Source organism: Arachis stenosperma, chromosome 5, assembly GCF_014773155.1.
Source record: "Arachis stenosperma cultivar V10309 chromosome 5, arast.V10309.gnm1.PFL2, whole genome shotgun sequence".
NCBI classification, from domain to species: Eukaryota; Viridiplantae; Streptophyta; class Magnoliopsida; order Fabales; family Fabaceae; genus Arachis; species Arachis stenosperma.
In genome coordinates, this window is record NC_080381.1 from 1,895,558 (window position 1) to 1,910,922 (window position 15,365).

Genomic DNA, 15,365 nt, shown 5'->3' on the forward strand with positions numbered 1-15,365 from the left:
TTTATATATTTTAATATATATTTTATATTAAACTAAAATTACCCAAACTTTTTAAAATCAAGTTTATTTTAAAAACATTTATTAACACCTTTTAAATTATGTCACGTTACAAATGTATTAATCGACATATATGTATATATAATGTTATGGAGAAAAAAGAGCAGGTAAATATGTTAGAGCCACCAAAAAAATATAGTGAAAATTTAGATGTAGACAAGTTTGACCAAACACAAGCACACTGCTCAAATGCTCAATCAGAATCATGGCTTAATGCATTTTATTTCAAGCTATAAAGTGCAACCTAGAGGAACCAGATTCTACTCTTCTTCAAGAGTAGACATTATAGGAGATCATAAATAAGTTCAATGTTAACTACACAGAAATTAAGAGATTATGATCAAAACAATTGAGTATGCATATAAAGCATGTAGCAAAAATATAGCAGATTCAACTTTCACAATGATACATTTGAATATACATTCATGTGTTTGAAAATTATAATTTAAATATATTTAGTAAACAAGAGGGACAGTCCGATGCAAAACATCCGGTGTTAGGCAGGATCCGGCGAACGGCCGCGCACAAATGGCGAAATATACATGGCCTAACCCAATGCATGCATCGGTGCCAAATTTCACGGCTCGAACACATGACTCTGAGTTCACCTGGAAATAACTCAATCATTGCTCTGAGACTCTCCTCCTAATATATTTAATAAATAACATTTAAAAATAAAAAGGGTGAAGGAAATACAACAATGCATCCCACTTTAAGAAGATGCAATTTATGTGAACAGATCACAACATTAAGAAACAGTACCAGGTTAGATGCCTGAAGCATTACACTCTTCAAGAAGTTTTAAGAGATTGTGCTCTGGAGCACTAAGAGATGGAAGAATCATTCTGTTAGACTGGGATGTCCGAGGCTTTGTGCCGGCAACTTCAGGTTCAAGGGCTCCTCCTTCTTTCATCACCGGCAAGTCGCCTCTTCTCCGAACAGTGGCAGATACTCGCTCCTTCCATATTCTTCCATCCTGATAATTGAAGAATTGAATGAAAAACAATGAGAAATGGATGAAACCAAACTCAGACCCCCTCTCTCAACAGTAAAGAACAACAATCACTCTCAGTGTTCGCGAATCTAAGCCTATTTTCAAATCAAAACACTGACATTTAACTCAAAACAGTCGTGTGAAACAACCTAATTGATTGTGCCATTTCCATGGCCGCCTTCAAACAAGCATATATCTTTATGTTATGATAATCTATTAATCTCTGGTATTACATGTATATCAATTTATAATTTATAATTACGGGATCCATCCCTTAAAATAAGTAATCAAATCCTCTAAATTGTTTTGCATTCATGTTATATGTTCATAATCACTAGGAAACTATTCGCTGACCAAGACAGCATTTGATGTGTAGTTTGCCGACGAAAAGAAAATTATCAATTTACTCCAGCAGCATCTAGCACACATCTTACCCTGCCTGCTGGTGTTTTCGCCTCGGAGTTTCGAAAGCAAAACAATTTATTCAAATACTATGACTGGTTTCACCGTGGCAATCAGTAACAAAGCTTAAAACTCCTGTACATCAACAGCTGTCTAGGCTCCTGAGAGCCCGAGATAAACATCAAAAGAGTTCTTTGAAGGATAGTGAGATACCATCAGATTCATAACATTGTGTCTGACATTTAAAAATAAGGGTTACGCTACATCAAGCTCAAGCATTTATGTGATTGCGCAGCAGCAGTTGTAAAATACAAGACGAAATGATTTCCCTATTTAGATCAACATGATTTCTCATTCACTTTGGAGCTCAAGCAAATATAGCAAACGAAATTTGATAAAGGTATGCACATATCACCAAAACAAAGTTTTCATAATGTAATGGGCTTCAAAAATGTATGCCAGAACAAAATAAAATGTGGTATATAAACCAAGGTTATAGTACTTTACACAAACAGATTTGGCACTTCCCTGAAAAAGCATGCAATTTCAGTCGAGTTTAATTTTGATGCACTGTAAAACAACGTCGTGCAATCACAACCGTTCTCTTGGATGACCATTCAAGCGGTGAATGTAAAAGGTAGTTACTTTTGCTAATGTGACATTATGTGATTGGATGCACTTGTAAAACGGTTTTACACTAACAATGCATCAAAATTAAATTCTTTTAGTCAAACCATCAATTGCAATATATGCCAAACTACAAACAGATGTAAATCTTACATTTAGAATTGATGGTTCAGGTAATGGGCACTGAATCGGTCTATCATTGTCAAGGGGTTCAACTGGGTGCTCAACTGGCTTAAACTCCACTGCCACTTCAATTCCATGTGGAGTTGCGGCGGCGGCACTTGCTGCGGCAGCAACCTCCGCATTTGGGGGCATTACTTCCCTCTCATCCTGCACCACAAGAAGTCAACACATGATGCAGCAACAACAAGATCATGTCAGCAATTAAAACTTTTTACATAGATGAAATTGTAACAGCCAATTTGCATAGATGTCTCTATTATTTCCACAACTCAACAGTCAACACTAAACCACATCATAAATCTTATGAATTCACCGGACAAGATAAGGTTTATAATTTATATAATTAAATTCAACAAAAATATTTTTCTCTATATGCAACAGCTATTGGATAGCAAAAGAAGAAGGGTCAAAAGGGCAGAGCAAATTGTTCTAGCCAAAGTTGATGATCTAATAGCAAAAACAAACCACTTCCAAGTGAAAATACAAAAATCAAAAGTCATACTTCTTAAATTATTATTATAATTATGTATAAACACTTGCACGAATCGTAAATTCAGCATTCATTGGTCAATCCAAGTTCAAAGAAGACAAACCAAATAAACAAACAGATAAAAGATCATTGGAATTGTATTGATCAAACGGTTCATGAAAAAACAACAAACAAAAAACACAAAACAGTAAAAGTGTAAACAAAAATAATAAATACCAGAGCACTTTGCGTCCGTCGGTGGATGTTCCTTCCAACAGAAAATCTCGAAAATATACCCACCATTTCAATTTTTCTAGGTCAACACAAACTCAAAATCCAATACCCACAAAGAAAAAAAAAACGATCTTTTTGATCCTGATGCTTTTACCAAGCTAAAGGGTCAATCCACCTTCCACTACTTCCTGTTGAAACAAGTAAAAAATGACCCTTCAAAACGGAGCTTGCATCAGATTCAGAAAAGGAGGTGCTGTATGTTGAGCGTGGAGAGGGAGAGAGGGAAAAAAAAGAAGGATGAAGAAGAAGAAAAAGAAGAAGAGAAGGATGAAAAAGAAGGGTGACGACGTTGGTTTTGTTGTGTTGTGTGGGGAAAAGATTTTGTATTAAATATTTTGCTTTGGAAAATGGAATCAACTCAGCTGAGTAGTAAGCAACTCTATACACAAACTTCAATAATAGCATGTGCCTTTCAATTTAAAAATCCAATTTTTCTTTTTTTTAATACTAAAAAATTAAAAAATATTTTAAATTTATCTTATTTAATATTTATTAATTCTAACAATGATTAATAAATATTATCTAAAGTTAATTTTAATTATCTTTTATTAATTTTTTTTGTTATTAAATATTTTTTGGTGTCGTAAAAATGTAATCTTTTCATTTGATTTGAGAAAATTATTAAGAATCATCAGAATTTATTAATTTTTATTATTATTTAATTATTAATTTAATTTTTTTAGTCAAATTTTTTTAAAATGTGTTTGAAACACATTGAGAATAGAATTCTCATAAGAAAAAAGAATTCTTTTCTTTAGTTTAAAATACAATAAAAATATAATTTTTAATTCTTAAGAGAATTTTAATTTTCACATTAATGGTCAAACTAAATCAAACTAAAATATAATTCTATTATTACTAAAGATTGAAATATCAAATTTTTTTCTAATAAACAAATAAAAAAGACAAACAAAAAATCACAAAGATAAAATAATAAAAAACACAAAATTTATTTCATTCATGCAATTAATTATTCCAAATCATGAATTTAAATTTAAAATAGAATTGAAATTCATTTCTTAATAAAAATAGAATTCTTTTCTCATTCTAATGTTTTCCAAATATACCAGTAATCCAACAATATACTTTAGAGAAAAAATCATAACGGTCTCTAAAATCATAGTGTGTGTTTGGATTAGAATTTGCAAACGAAATTTTGTATAAAATTAATTTTACAAACTTGATTTTGATAAAAAGTGATTTGGTGTTAACGTGACTTATGTTTGATAATTTTGTATCAAAATTGATTATAATAAAATGAATGTTGTTTGGATTACATTATTTAAAATTATGTTTAAACAAAAATTAATAAAAAAGACATAAATTTATATCATTTAAATCTATATTATTTTAACATTTTTTAACTATAATTATTTTTTAAAAGAATTTAAATTTATGTATTGAAAATTAGTATTCTTTTCTTATAATTTGTTAGTACCTTTTTTGTATTTAATTATATTTTTTTAAGAAAATTTATATTATAAAAATTAATAATAATAAATAAAATATATACTAATTTAAGAATACGTAGTTAAAACTTAAAAATATACAAAGTCAAATAAAAAAATAAAGTTCTACAAAAAAAATACGTATTAATAAAAATAATTAAAAAAAGATATATAAACAATGAATACTAAAAATTCTATTAAAAAAATACAATGATATACACAAGTGGACATAAAAAAATTCTAAAAAAAAATATCCATACTATTAATAAAAAAATAAATAAATAATTGATAAAAATTAAAACTTAACAAAAGTACTAATATTAAAAAAATATTTGTTTGTAAAGCATAACTATGAAAAAAATGTAAGAACTCTTATGATTGTTTTTGGTATTTTTTATTGTAGATGAGATTGAATGACAAAATTAATAAAATATCAATAAATTTTAAAATTTATAAAGTGAACGCAGAAGCTAAACGTAAAAGCTACAATTTATTGCTTCTGATGAACGGTAATTCAAATCCAGAATCATGTTCACGTTCAGAAGAAAAACATTAGCTAAACTAAAATTACAGTGTTCAAAAAGATTGAACGTGCTTCTTTTACTTCCAACATGTTTACCAAACACACCCATAATTGTATGGGATAGTCGAACATAATTTGAACGATTGTTTGCATGTGAAAGGTCACATAATTTGAATGATTCACAAAGTTTATCTTTTTCCTTAATCCATTAAATCACCGAATAAGAAGAAAAATGTATTTTTCCTACAAATTTAGTTTGTGTTGAATATATGTTACACTAGAATATATGGTCACTTATGATTACTCAGCATTCTTCCTCTCCCGGGTATGTAATGGGATTCTTATGTTCATTATTCAGATCAAGGAGTTCCATAGAAAAGTAAAAAAGCAGGAACAGAGCTCAGCTTTGCTTCGTCAGCAGGTAACTTCTGAACAATGCGCTAGTCCGTTATGGAGGTCTTCCACGACCTAGGCAAAAGTGTAAAATTTAAAGTCCGTGCTATATAACATAACAATTTGCAAAATTGTAATTCATGTAAGAATATAAGAAATTACCTCTTCACGAAGCAAAGTTTAGCTCTTTACCTGCTCTTTTACTTTTTTTTTTTCTCGAGCTCCTTGATCTGAACAATGAACATAAGAATTCCATTACATACTCTGAAGAGACAGAGTACTGAATAATCATAAGTAACAATAAAGTCCAGTGTAACATATATTCAACACAAACTAAATTTGTAGGAAAAATATCTTTTCTTCCCGCTTTCTGTAGGTTTCTTCTTTTACCTTAAATTTCTCCGACAACTGAAAAATTTGTTTTTCTGACTGGTTTTGCATGGATGTCTTCAACTCAATCTGGCCTTAAAGTTCTTCGAGCTATACCAAAGTGTAAAAGTAAGAAAGAAAACATTATTTGCATATAACCGTGAAATAATAAATTATTTTTGATGTATTACACCAGCAACTTACCATTGCTTTTGTCTTTCGAAGTTCACTTGTGTCAACTTGCATCTTAACGGAACCTAACACAACACCCCTCACTCTAGTTGTGAAATTAAGCGAGCTAAAAGTTTTATCTAAGTCCTTAACCAATGGACTGTTTTGCACGAACATCAAAGTTTTAGCATCACCCCCTATATGTTAGGGAATCCCCTATATGTTAAGGAAGAGCATTATCAATACATGCCTGCAGAAGCTGAGAGTTCTCATATGCACATAAAAAACAAAATGAAAAGAAGTAGACATACCTAAAGAGCCTTGAAGTAAATGTGTCAATTTTGAGTTTCTAAAACTCCCAAAAACAAATATCACTAAATATTTATTAAGAATAGTAAAATGTAAGGATAATGGTGTTATACCTATAGGAAATGTAACTACTCTTGGCTGCTAAAGCAGATATAACATTGCCAAGAGCCGAAAGAAATCGGTTGATATTTTGCGCTTTCTTAAGCCGCTCCCTTTGCACATTAGTCTTTTTGTAAGTCTCATTATCCACCAAATCCACAAGCCAAAGGTTCCTCTTAGTACACTCACTATTGAGCAAATTTTTAGCCATCACCATTATACAAAGTATGCCGGAAAAGGAAGTAAGAAACAAGTAATCATTACAAGTATTCAAAGAAGAAATTTCATTTTGATGAAGAGAAGATATATATACTAGAGAGCTTCTTATAGAATGCAAAAGCTTGGTACCAGTGAGATCTACTACTATATGCTGATTAACATTATTACTTCCCACTGCTCTACCTTTGCTTCCAGCTTGCAGTACATCCCAGGCCTCCATCACGTTAAAAAGAGCTCAAGAGTCCTATAATTTACTCCTCTATTCAGCTCTGTTCCCTCCATGGTAAATGTCTTTCCTGTTCCTGTTTGCCCATAAACAAATATGCATACATTGTAGGTCCAACACAGATGTTACCATTGATGAGGTATCAGCAAAAACATCAACTGTAAAAACAAAGCAACACTGTCGATTTACGAACCACCAAATTCCAGATTTTGCACAATAAAATAAAATATATAAAATAGTACTAATAAAATAAAGCTTTATATGTATACCTTGATCATCTTTTGGTGTATATACTCTGTCAAATTTGAATGGTTGTTTTGACATTAGTTGTCAAAATTCCATCCTTTGCTGCATCAAAATCCACAATTGTAGTACAGCCAGCGGAGATCTCGTCCTTAGTTAAGGGACGGCAACGGCAGAAAACCTTAATGTTCCCTGATATTCTTAACAGAAATGTGTTAGTGCCTTTGGCTTAGAATACTCCAAATCAAAACAACTTTTGCTTATAGACCATGTAAGATGTACCTTCAGACTCTTGAAGTTCATTGAAGAGCTTTTTTCTCTCTGTCATCTCTTCATTGTACTTCACTTTGAGATCTTCACACTGCTTAACTGCAAAAAGTTTAGTCCCTTAAATATTTTTGTTATATTTCAAAACCAAAAAAGTTAAGTGCAACTCAACTCTTGAATAAAGAAAAAAAGAGAACAAGTGTATTACTCAAGCATACCCAATTCCTGAATTGCAAATACCATCTTATTTAATTCTGGGATTGAATCAACACATTCATGCGCTTCCAGAGAAAGTTGACAATAATCACTCTTCATCAACTGCAGGGCAAATTAGGTGCATGTACACTTAGAATGCAATTCTGATCATGATAAAAATAATCTCTCTTAAATATAAATGTTTCCTAGATTTTCATAACTGACCTTTACTTTCTCCTGTAAATTGCTAATTGCTTCTGTCCTTTTCTTCTTATCAACTTCATACCTGCTAGAAATGCTCAGCTCTTGAGCTTGTTTTCCCACAGTTTGATCTACAAGGACAATGAAAATAAAATTAGGAAATGCTACCAAGAAGCCAAAAGCACTTCAACGATATACAAGTACTTTAACAACCAGTATCAAGATAACTGAGAAAAAACACCAATGGAACAATGAGCTCTCCCGACTTAGTGTATCACATCATGGAAAGAAGAGGAAATAACATTGGCAAAGGGATTCAAGAGCCCTAACTCTATCCTAGCCTGAGTATATCTTCCAATTTCTCAATGCCCTCCCTCCCTTGGGAACAGTGACAGTAAGAACACCATTCTCTATGGATGTCTTCACCTGATCCATCTTGGTGTTCTCACGGAACCTGAACCTCATGAACTTGCCACTCACTCAATATCAGCCATACCCAAATCAGAAAACCAGAAAACCAGTAACAGTATTATTCCAGAAAATTAACAACATCATTTTAAAAAATCAACAACTTAGGATAATAAAAAATGATCAAAATCAGTAATGCAGTACTATTAACTCAACAAATCAAGATTATTAAAATAGTAAAAACAGCAACTCAATCAACACCTATTAACAAAAGTACAAAAACAAGTAAAAATAATTCAAGCAGCATTATTTACCGGAGGAAGGGTCGTTAGCTCGACTGCGACACGGAGAGATCGAGAGCTCAACGGCGACACAGAGAGATCGAGAGCTCAACGGCGACACACAGAGAGGGCTCGACGGCGACAGAAATGGCTCGACTGCGATAGAGAGACGACGGCGAGGGGAAGAGAAACGACTACAGGCGATGTTTCCTGATGCCACCACGGTCAGTTCCACCCGCGGCGACAGCACCGTCCACCCGTTCGGCGATGAGACCTAGCGACGCGAGGAGATGGGATCCAGGAGAAGATGATCGGCGACGACGGCGCTGGGAACTGGGTGATGGCTCCTGGCTTCGTGCTGCTGTTGGCAGGGAAGAGAGAGGGGGGCTGGGTTCTGCGTGAGTGAAAGAGAGAGAAAATGGGGAGGGTTTATATATTTTTTTATTTTTTTCATTTTTTTTAAATTAAAAATCGGGAAAAAACCGTTCGATTTAAATGGTTCACCGGTTAACCGCCAGTTCAACCGGTTTTTTATTGGTTTTTTTCAAATGGTTTTGTACTTCAATCGAACCGGTTAGATGATCAATTTCTGATTTATCCGGTTGAACCGGTCGGTCAGGTTTGATTTTTAAAACAATTGAACCAACAATTAATCATACTTCAAGTAATAACGGCAATGGTTAAAAGTTAGAACCAACAATTAATCATACTTCAACAATTATTATTACAACAAATTAGATTTATACCTAAGGTTAGCGGAAGACAGGAAAGAATGCAGAGCTGGTGGCGGGCAGAAATAGTGGCTGGGGTGGAAGGGTTGAACAGAACTGGTTACACTCGCGACGACAACTAGTGCTGGTGGTGGTTGCGATTTCAACGGCTGAAAGGAAAGCTGGTTGCAGAACGGAAAGCTGGCGCCACGGGTCTGTGCAGGTGAGTGACTTCCACGAATCATGCGGCAACGGCGGTGGCTGGACGGAAGTTGCGCCGGAAACTCGTGATGGAGACTGAATGTGGTGAGGGCGAGAGGTGAGAATGGAGGGCTGGAGGGCTGGAGGGGAGACTCGAGAGTGGGTGTGTGGTGTCTAGGTGAAAGAGTCCTAGGGTTCCTTTTGGGGGCCAAGTCAAAACGCGTTTTTTTGGCAAAATTCAAAAATCGGCTGGGTCACAATTCGGTTTGATCGACCGGTTTCTGGCCGGTTCAGCAGTCTAATTTCGATTTTTGAATTTGACGGTTTTGTTTTTTGTCCGAACCGTGTTTACTAAAGGTTTTCGGTTCGACCGGCCGGCTCTAACCAGTTTTCAAAACATTGCTTTTAAGACATCTTGCTCCTCCTATTATCGTCATGTCAGCAACATCGCTTACTTGGCAAAATTTTAGAATTAACTACTAAATTTTTACCAAATAAACTATTATTTCCAACTCAACAAAAAAAATATACAAAAGAAACTAAAAAAGACATTGAATTCATATTCTTATATTTATTATATTTTACCGTTATAAACAATACAATAAATTTATAACCCCGATAATTAATTTATTAATTTCTATAAATAGCTCATTAAATGTAATAAACATCCATATTACAAATGTTATAATAATATTATTAATCATAATAAATTTTACGTTACAAATATTCAAATTTCATACTATTTGAATTATTTATATAAGTCTCTTATCACTATTCCTTCAAATTTAGAAGAAAAATTTTATTTCCAAACTACACAACATCTCAAATTTACTCAATAAAACATCATTCTTTAGATAATATCATCAAACAAACAGACAATTGGTTTATCAAAGTTCGCGTGGTTTGTCTATGAAAAACATTAACACCCACAAATGAAGAGGAACATTTTTGCTTACAAATGATTATATTAGATGAAAAGATACAAAACAAACATATTTATTGTATTTTTAAATTGAATTTACGAAAAAATACTTTAATTATTTTTTATTTTTTATACTTTTATATTATTTTATAATACTTTATATATAATTGTATTTTAATATCGTTAAAATTATACTTCTTTTAATATGCTATTCATTGTTCCTTTTTTAATAACTTAAAAAAAAGGGTAAAGTACCAAATTAGTCTCTTACGTTTGGCCGTTATCCTGTTTTGGTCCTTAAAATTTAAAGTGTCCTTTTTAAATCCAAAAAAGTTTCATTTTGCTTCAATGTAATCCCACTGTGAGGTTAAAATTAAATAATTAACGGAATCAAGATTCATAATCTGGAGAACAAGTACAAACTCCAAAAGCACAAAATCAATCGTGAATGTATCAATACATTTATTTATCATTCTCTTTAGTTCTATAAAAAATATTTCATTTGAATTGTAAGAAAAATGATAAATAAATGTATTAATGTATTCATGGTTGATTTTGTATCTCTGAAGCTTGTACTTGTTCTCTAGATTATCGATCTTGTTCTTGTACTACAGTTATGTAGGACATTCCGTTAGTTATTTAACTTTGACTTCACGGTGGGACTACATTGAACCTAAATAAAACTTTTTTAGATTCAAATAGGACACTTTAAACCTTAAGGACCAAAATAAGATTACATCCAAATGTAAGAGACCAATTTAATACTTTATCCTAAAAAAATAAATGTAATCAATTTTTTTACTAATCCAATACTTATTTTAGGTTCAGAATTCAATTAAAGGTTTCGATCAAAGTACTACAACAACTTTTACTATTTGATGGCGAAGCAAAAAAATTGTTGGGCACAACTATTTTAAATCTAATGACACTCCAAAAAAGTAATGACATTGAAGCACCACCCTAATTGAAAAATTTGTGCAATCTTACACTTATATTTGAAGTCAAAGTAAATAATTTTAATCTCAAATAAAGTTTTTAATAACAATATACTGTTGCTAAAACATTTATTCTAACAAAAAATACTGAATCTCAACACCATTACAACAAATAAAGCAGGTAATACTTCAAAAAAAAAAGTTACTTATTTAAGACATCATTTTTATTTATAATTTAAATTATTCATTGATTATAGGAACCAATTTCGCCAACACTAATATCACCAGTCGAAGATTTCATACTCATCAAGAAATTAAAAAGAAAATCATACAAATTCAAGACACATCTAGAAGTCTATTAACTAAAAGTTTGAAACAAATACCAAAATCAAACCATTAAATAAAGGGATTTGGATCCTCTAAAGTTTGAATTTCACTTTAGAGAATAAAGTGTAATCTTCTACCCTTGAATAGTTTCTCTTTCATATTTATTCTTGGTCTCACCTATGAAATCAATGGTGAGAGATCACACTTTAATCTCTAAAGTGAAATTCAAACTTTAGAGGATCCAAATCCTAAATAAAGATATTATTTTGTATAACTCCAACATCCAAATCTTTTGTATTACAAATAATTTTAAATAAAATATCTTTTAAATTTAACTATAATTTACACATATTTAATTTAATTCTACAAAACATAGAAATTTTTAATATTTATTATATACTATTATTAATTTATTGCTCCGCAGATCGCACGGATCTTATTTTAGTGTCAAATAATTTTCAAACAAGCTCCAAGAGTGATGCTGCGCGTTTTGGATAGGGTTGGTTAGGATTTCTCTAATCCAAAACCAAACGGCGCCGTCTTAGCAAAAATTAAAAAATTGGCCGAGTCATTGGCCGAGTCACGATTCAGTTCGCCGGTTCGACAGTTGAATGAAGCCTCTTTCTCTTGATAGGGGATAACAAAGTCATGAACATGAAGAATCCGTTTTGTTCCAATGGCTGGGATTTCCATTGTTAAGTTAGCCAAGAAGGAGCAATGGAAGGTTGCAACCTCCCAATGAACCAAAAAAGTGCAAGCGACAATTATTTTCTCTGTTTTTCTTTATGCAAGGTATAAAGTAGAAAAAGGGCCTTGTTAATTATGTCGTTATAGTTCAATTCTTTTGTTACTTTATTAAATATTAACAAGAATAAGAAAAAGGCAGAGAATAGTATTGAAAAAAAAAATATGTATTGAAGTTATGTTTTACATAATACAAGAGTCATACTATTTATAAAGATATTATTAACTAAATAATTCTCAACTATTTATTAAATATCTTTTGTGTTGTTAATATGTTGGACTGATAGAGATTGATTTAATAAATAAAAAAAAAGGTTGGTTCCTAAAGACATGAACGTGTCATATGGTATCAGCCCATCAGAAATGAGTATTGATTATTATTTTATTTCAAAAATGTTTCAATATCGGATTAAGTAACATTAACAGTGTTTTGTAATTTAATACATAACTAGAGTGAGACCCGCGCAATGCGCGGAGAAGTAGATCACTTATATTATAAATAAATTTTAATAAATGTTATATTAAAAATATTTTAGAGAACATAATATAAATAGATTTTGAATTAATTTTTTTGAAAAAAAACATAGATTATTTATATTAGAGTTATATAAAACTGCATTTTCATTTTTTTTTCATTTTTCTATTTGCATTAATTGCTACACTTTGTTTTTTTTTTTGCGTTTTTTTTTGTAAATAATTAAAAAAATGAATGAATGAGAATGAAAAACATATAAAAATGTTAAATTAAATTTAAGAAATTTTTGACAATTAGTATGAGAGATTAAAAAATGAAGAGTAGTAAGAGTATGTATAAGTTGTAGAATTTGAATATTTGTAACTGAAATTTTTTATAATAATTATTATTATGACACTTTTAATGTATGCTTATTGCATTTAATTAGTACTTGAATAATAATAGATACGAGTTTTTTGTTTTAATTTTTTTAAAAATATTTTACTAAATAGTGATTGGTTAATTTTTATCAAGTCATTAGAATTGTTGATGTGGCATCATTAGCAAAGAAAAGATGGCTTAAACTCATTGTGGAGAAAGTTAGTATGAGCTTTTATATATTATAAATAGATAGAATATAAATAGATAGATAGATTTGGCAAGATTTGAGTGGTGGATTCTAAAATTTTGCCAAGTAAACGATGGTGCTGACATGGCGTTAGTAGAAGAAGATAAATAACTTAGAAGTAATGTGGGTAAACCTAATTTTGATTGTGACTGTTGGACAGAACCGTTTAAAAAAGAGGAATACATAAACCTGTGCTACTTGCAATGAGTTCACAATTAAAATGTTATTATTTATAACAAATAGATAGGGCTATTGAAAATGATATTGAACAACAGAATGAGAAGAGTAAACGGCAAAGTTGAAAATCTTTAGGAAGATATTTGGGACGAATTTCCTACGTTGGCGGCATCGAATGGTGACGTTGGTCTGAGACCCAGAATCAAGTTCCGACAGGAAAACCGCAACAGGAGGAATTGAGTTTGCCCTGGTTTCTGCAATTTATGCAATGCGGCTCCGCCAAAATGGACATCGTGATGGACAATTTGTTTTGAGGAAAAAACAATGGCTCATGGGACCGGAAGAGGATGGAGGAAATAGGATCTTGGTACGGAGAGATGCCAAGAGGAAGAGAGTTTCGAGAAGTATGAGAAAGGTAATAAGCTCTTTGGTTTTCAGAGCTTTTTTTTGGGTAAATGTTAATTTGTGTTATTGTTGTTTTAGAAATAAGGATTGATTTGGAAAAAGTTAAGTTGTTGGTTTTTATTGTGTTTTTTAGTTGTTTTTGTGTTTTTTTTTTATTTAAAAATAAAAGTTGATTTGGCAAGATCTGAATGGTGGATTCTAAAATTTTGCCAAGTAAGCGATGATGCTGACATGGCGTTAGTAGAAGAAGAGAAATAACTTATAAGTAATGTGGGTAAATCTATGTACCTACTTTTATATATTAAGAATAGATAGTAGCATTAGCATGTGAAGGTATCAGACTCTTGAAGATAAAAAACAAGAATGAAAGAAGAGAGAGAGCGAGAGAGAGAAAGAGAGAGAGAGAGAGAGAGAGAGAGAGAGAGAGAGAGAGAGAAGGAGGAGAATTTTCTGGAAAATGAGATGTATTAGCTGAACTAACTAGTTTGTTACAGTGCATTAGTATTTATAGTGAGTGAGCTCTAACTACTTCTTATTAGATGTAACTGACTCAGTTTTCTTCTAACTGGTTTCTCTAACAAACTCTAATATGTTGCACGTGTCTTATCATGTGGCATCTCAATACTCTTATCATCAATCCTGCTACTTGAGTTTCTGAAACCTGTACTTTGTTCTTTCTTGTCTATTGTGCTTTCTGAACTCTTAACATCAACTCTGTTGTCTGGGCTTCCAATTGTCCTGCTGTCATTACATCTTCTGTCAGCAATTCTCAATCTCAATTTGAACTTTTGGAAGGCAGGGCTTGACAGAGGTTTTGTTAAGCAATCTGCTATCTGCTCTTGGGCTGGAATATGGATTACATGTAGTTTCTTTTCGGTCACATAGTCTCTAACAAAGTAGAGATTGAGTTCAAAGTGCTTGCTCTTGTTGTGTAGGATTGGATTGGCTGAAAGTAGTACAGCACTCTGACTATCACAGTATAGGTTTGGTTTGGTGGTACAAGGTATCCTCATTTCATTCAACAAGTTCTGCAACCAAATGACTTCAGCAAGTCCAGCAGCTATCCCTCTATATTCAGCTTCGGTGGAGCTTCTTGATACTACATGTTGCTTTTGACTGGACCAAGAGACAAGATTTGGTCCATAAAAGACACAAAATCCACTTGTTGACTTTCTGTCGTCTACATCACTTCCCCAATCTGAGTCTGTGAATGCATAGATTCTACTCTCATCAGACTTTTGGAACCTTAATCCATGCTGAAGTGTCCCTGCTAAGTACCTGAGGATTCGCTTTACCGCTTTCCAGTGGCTATCTAACGGTTGGTGCATGAATTGCGATACTTTGTTTACTGCATAAGAGATCTCTGGCCTTGTGATTGTTGCATATTGGAGTCCTCCAACAACTGATCTATATTGTGCTGGATTTTGAAACAATTCTCCTCCTTGCGCTAAGAGTTTCAGACTAGATGCCATTGGAGTAGGCAT

At 32.2% G+C, this 15,365-nt stretch overlaps 1 protein-coding gene and 1 long non-coding RNA gene across 10 annotated transcripts; both read right to left on the reverse strand.

The window, feature by feature from the left end:
• Positions 1-426: 426 nt before the first annotated feature.
• LOC130982932 (uncharacterized) lies at positions 427-3,348 on the reverse strand. Of its 3 annotated transcripts, none has more exons than XM_057907083.1 (4): positions 2,970-3,348; positions 2,234-2,410; positions 820-1,033; positions 427-665 (listed from the first exon to the last, which is right to left on the reverse strand). In XM_057907083.1, the coding sequence occupies exons 1-3, from the start codon at positions 3,033-3,035 to the stop codon at positions 824-826; spliced, it is 453 nt and encodes a 150-aa protein (XP_057763066.1). In that variant the 5' UTR covers positions 3,036-3,348; the 3' UTR covers positions 427-665; positions 820-823. The 3 variants fall into 3 exon arrangements, with proteins under 3 accessions (XP_057763066.1, XP_057763065.1, XP_057763064.1); XM_057907082.1 differs by having other exon boundaries at positions 427-702; XM_057907081.1 differs by having other exon boundaries at positions 427-1,033; positions 2,970-3,347.
• Positions 3,349-5,005: 1,657 nt separating this feature from the next.
• On the reverse strand, positions 5,006-7,329 carry LOC130979671 (uncharacterized). 7 transcript variants are annotated; one of them, XR_009086710.1, is made up of 7 exons: positions 7,309-7,329; positions 7,053-7,218; positions 6,687-6,859; positions 5,964-6,526; positions 5,781-5,870; positions 5,553-5,620; positions 5,006-5,465 (listed from the first exon to the last, which is right to left on the reverse strand). It is a non-coding gene; the product is annotated as an uncharacterized LOC130979671 (long non-coding RNA). The 7 variants fall into 7 exon arrangements; XR_009086708.1 differs by having other exon boundaries at positions 5,008-5,465; positions 6,741-6,859; XR_009086706.1 differs by lacking the exon at positions 7,309-7,329 and having other exon boundaries at positions 5,009-5,465; positions 6,741-6,941; positions 7,053-7,084.
• Positions 7,330-15,365: the final 8,036 nt, after the last annotated feature.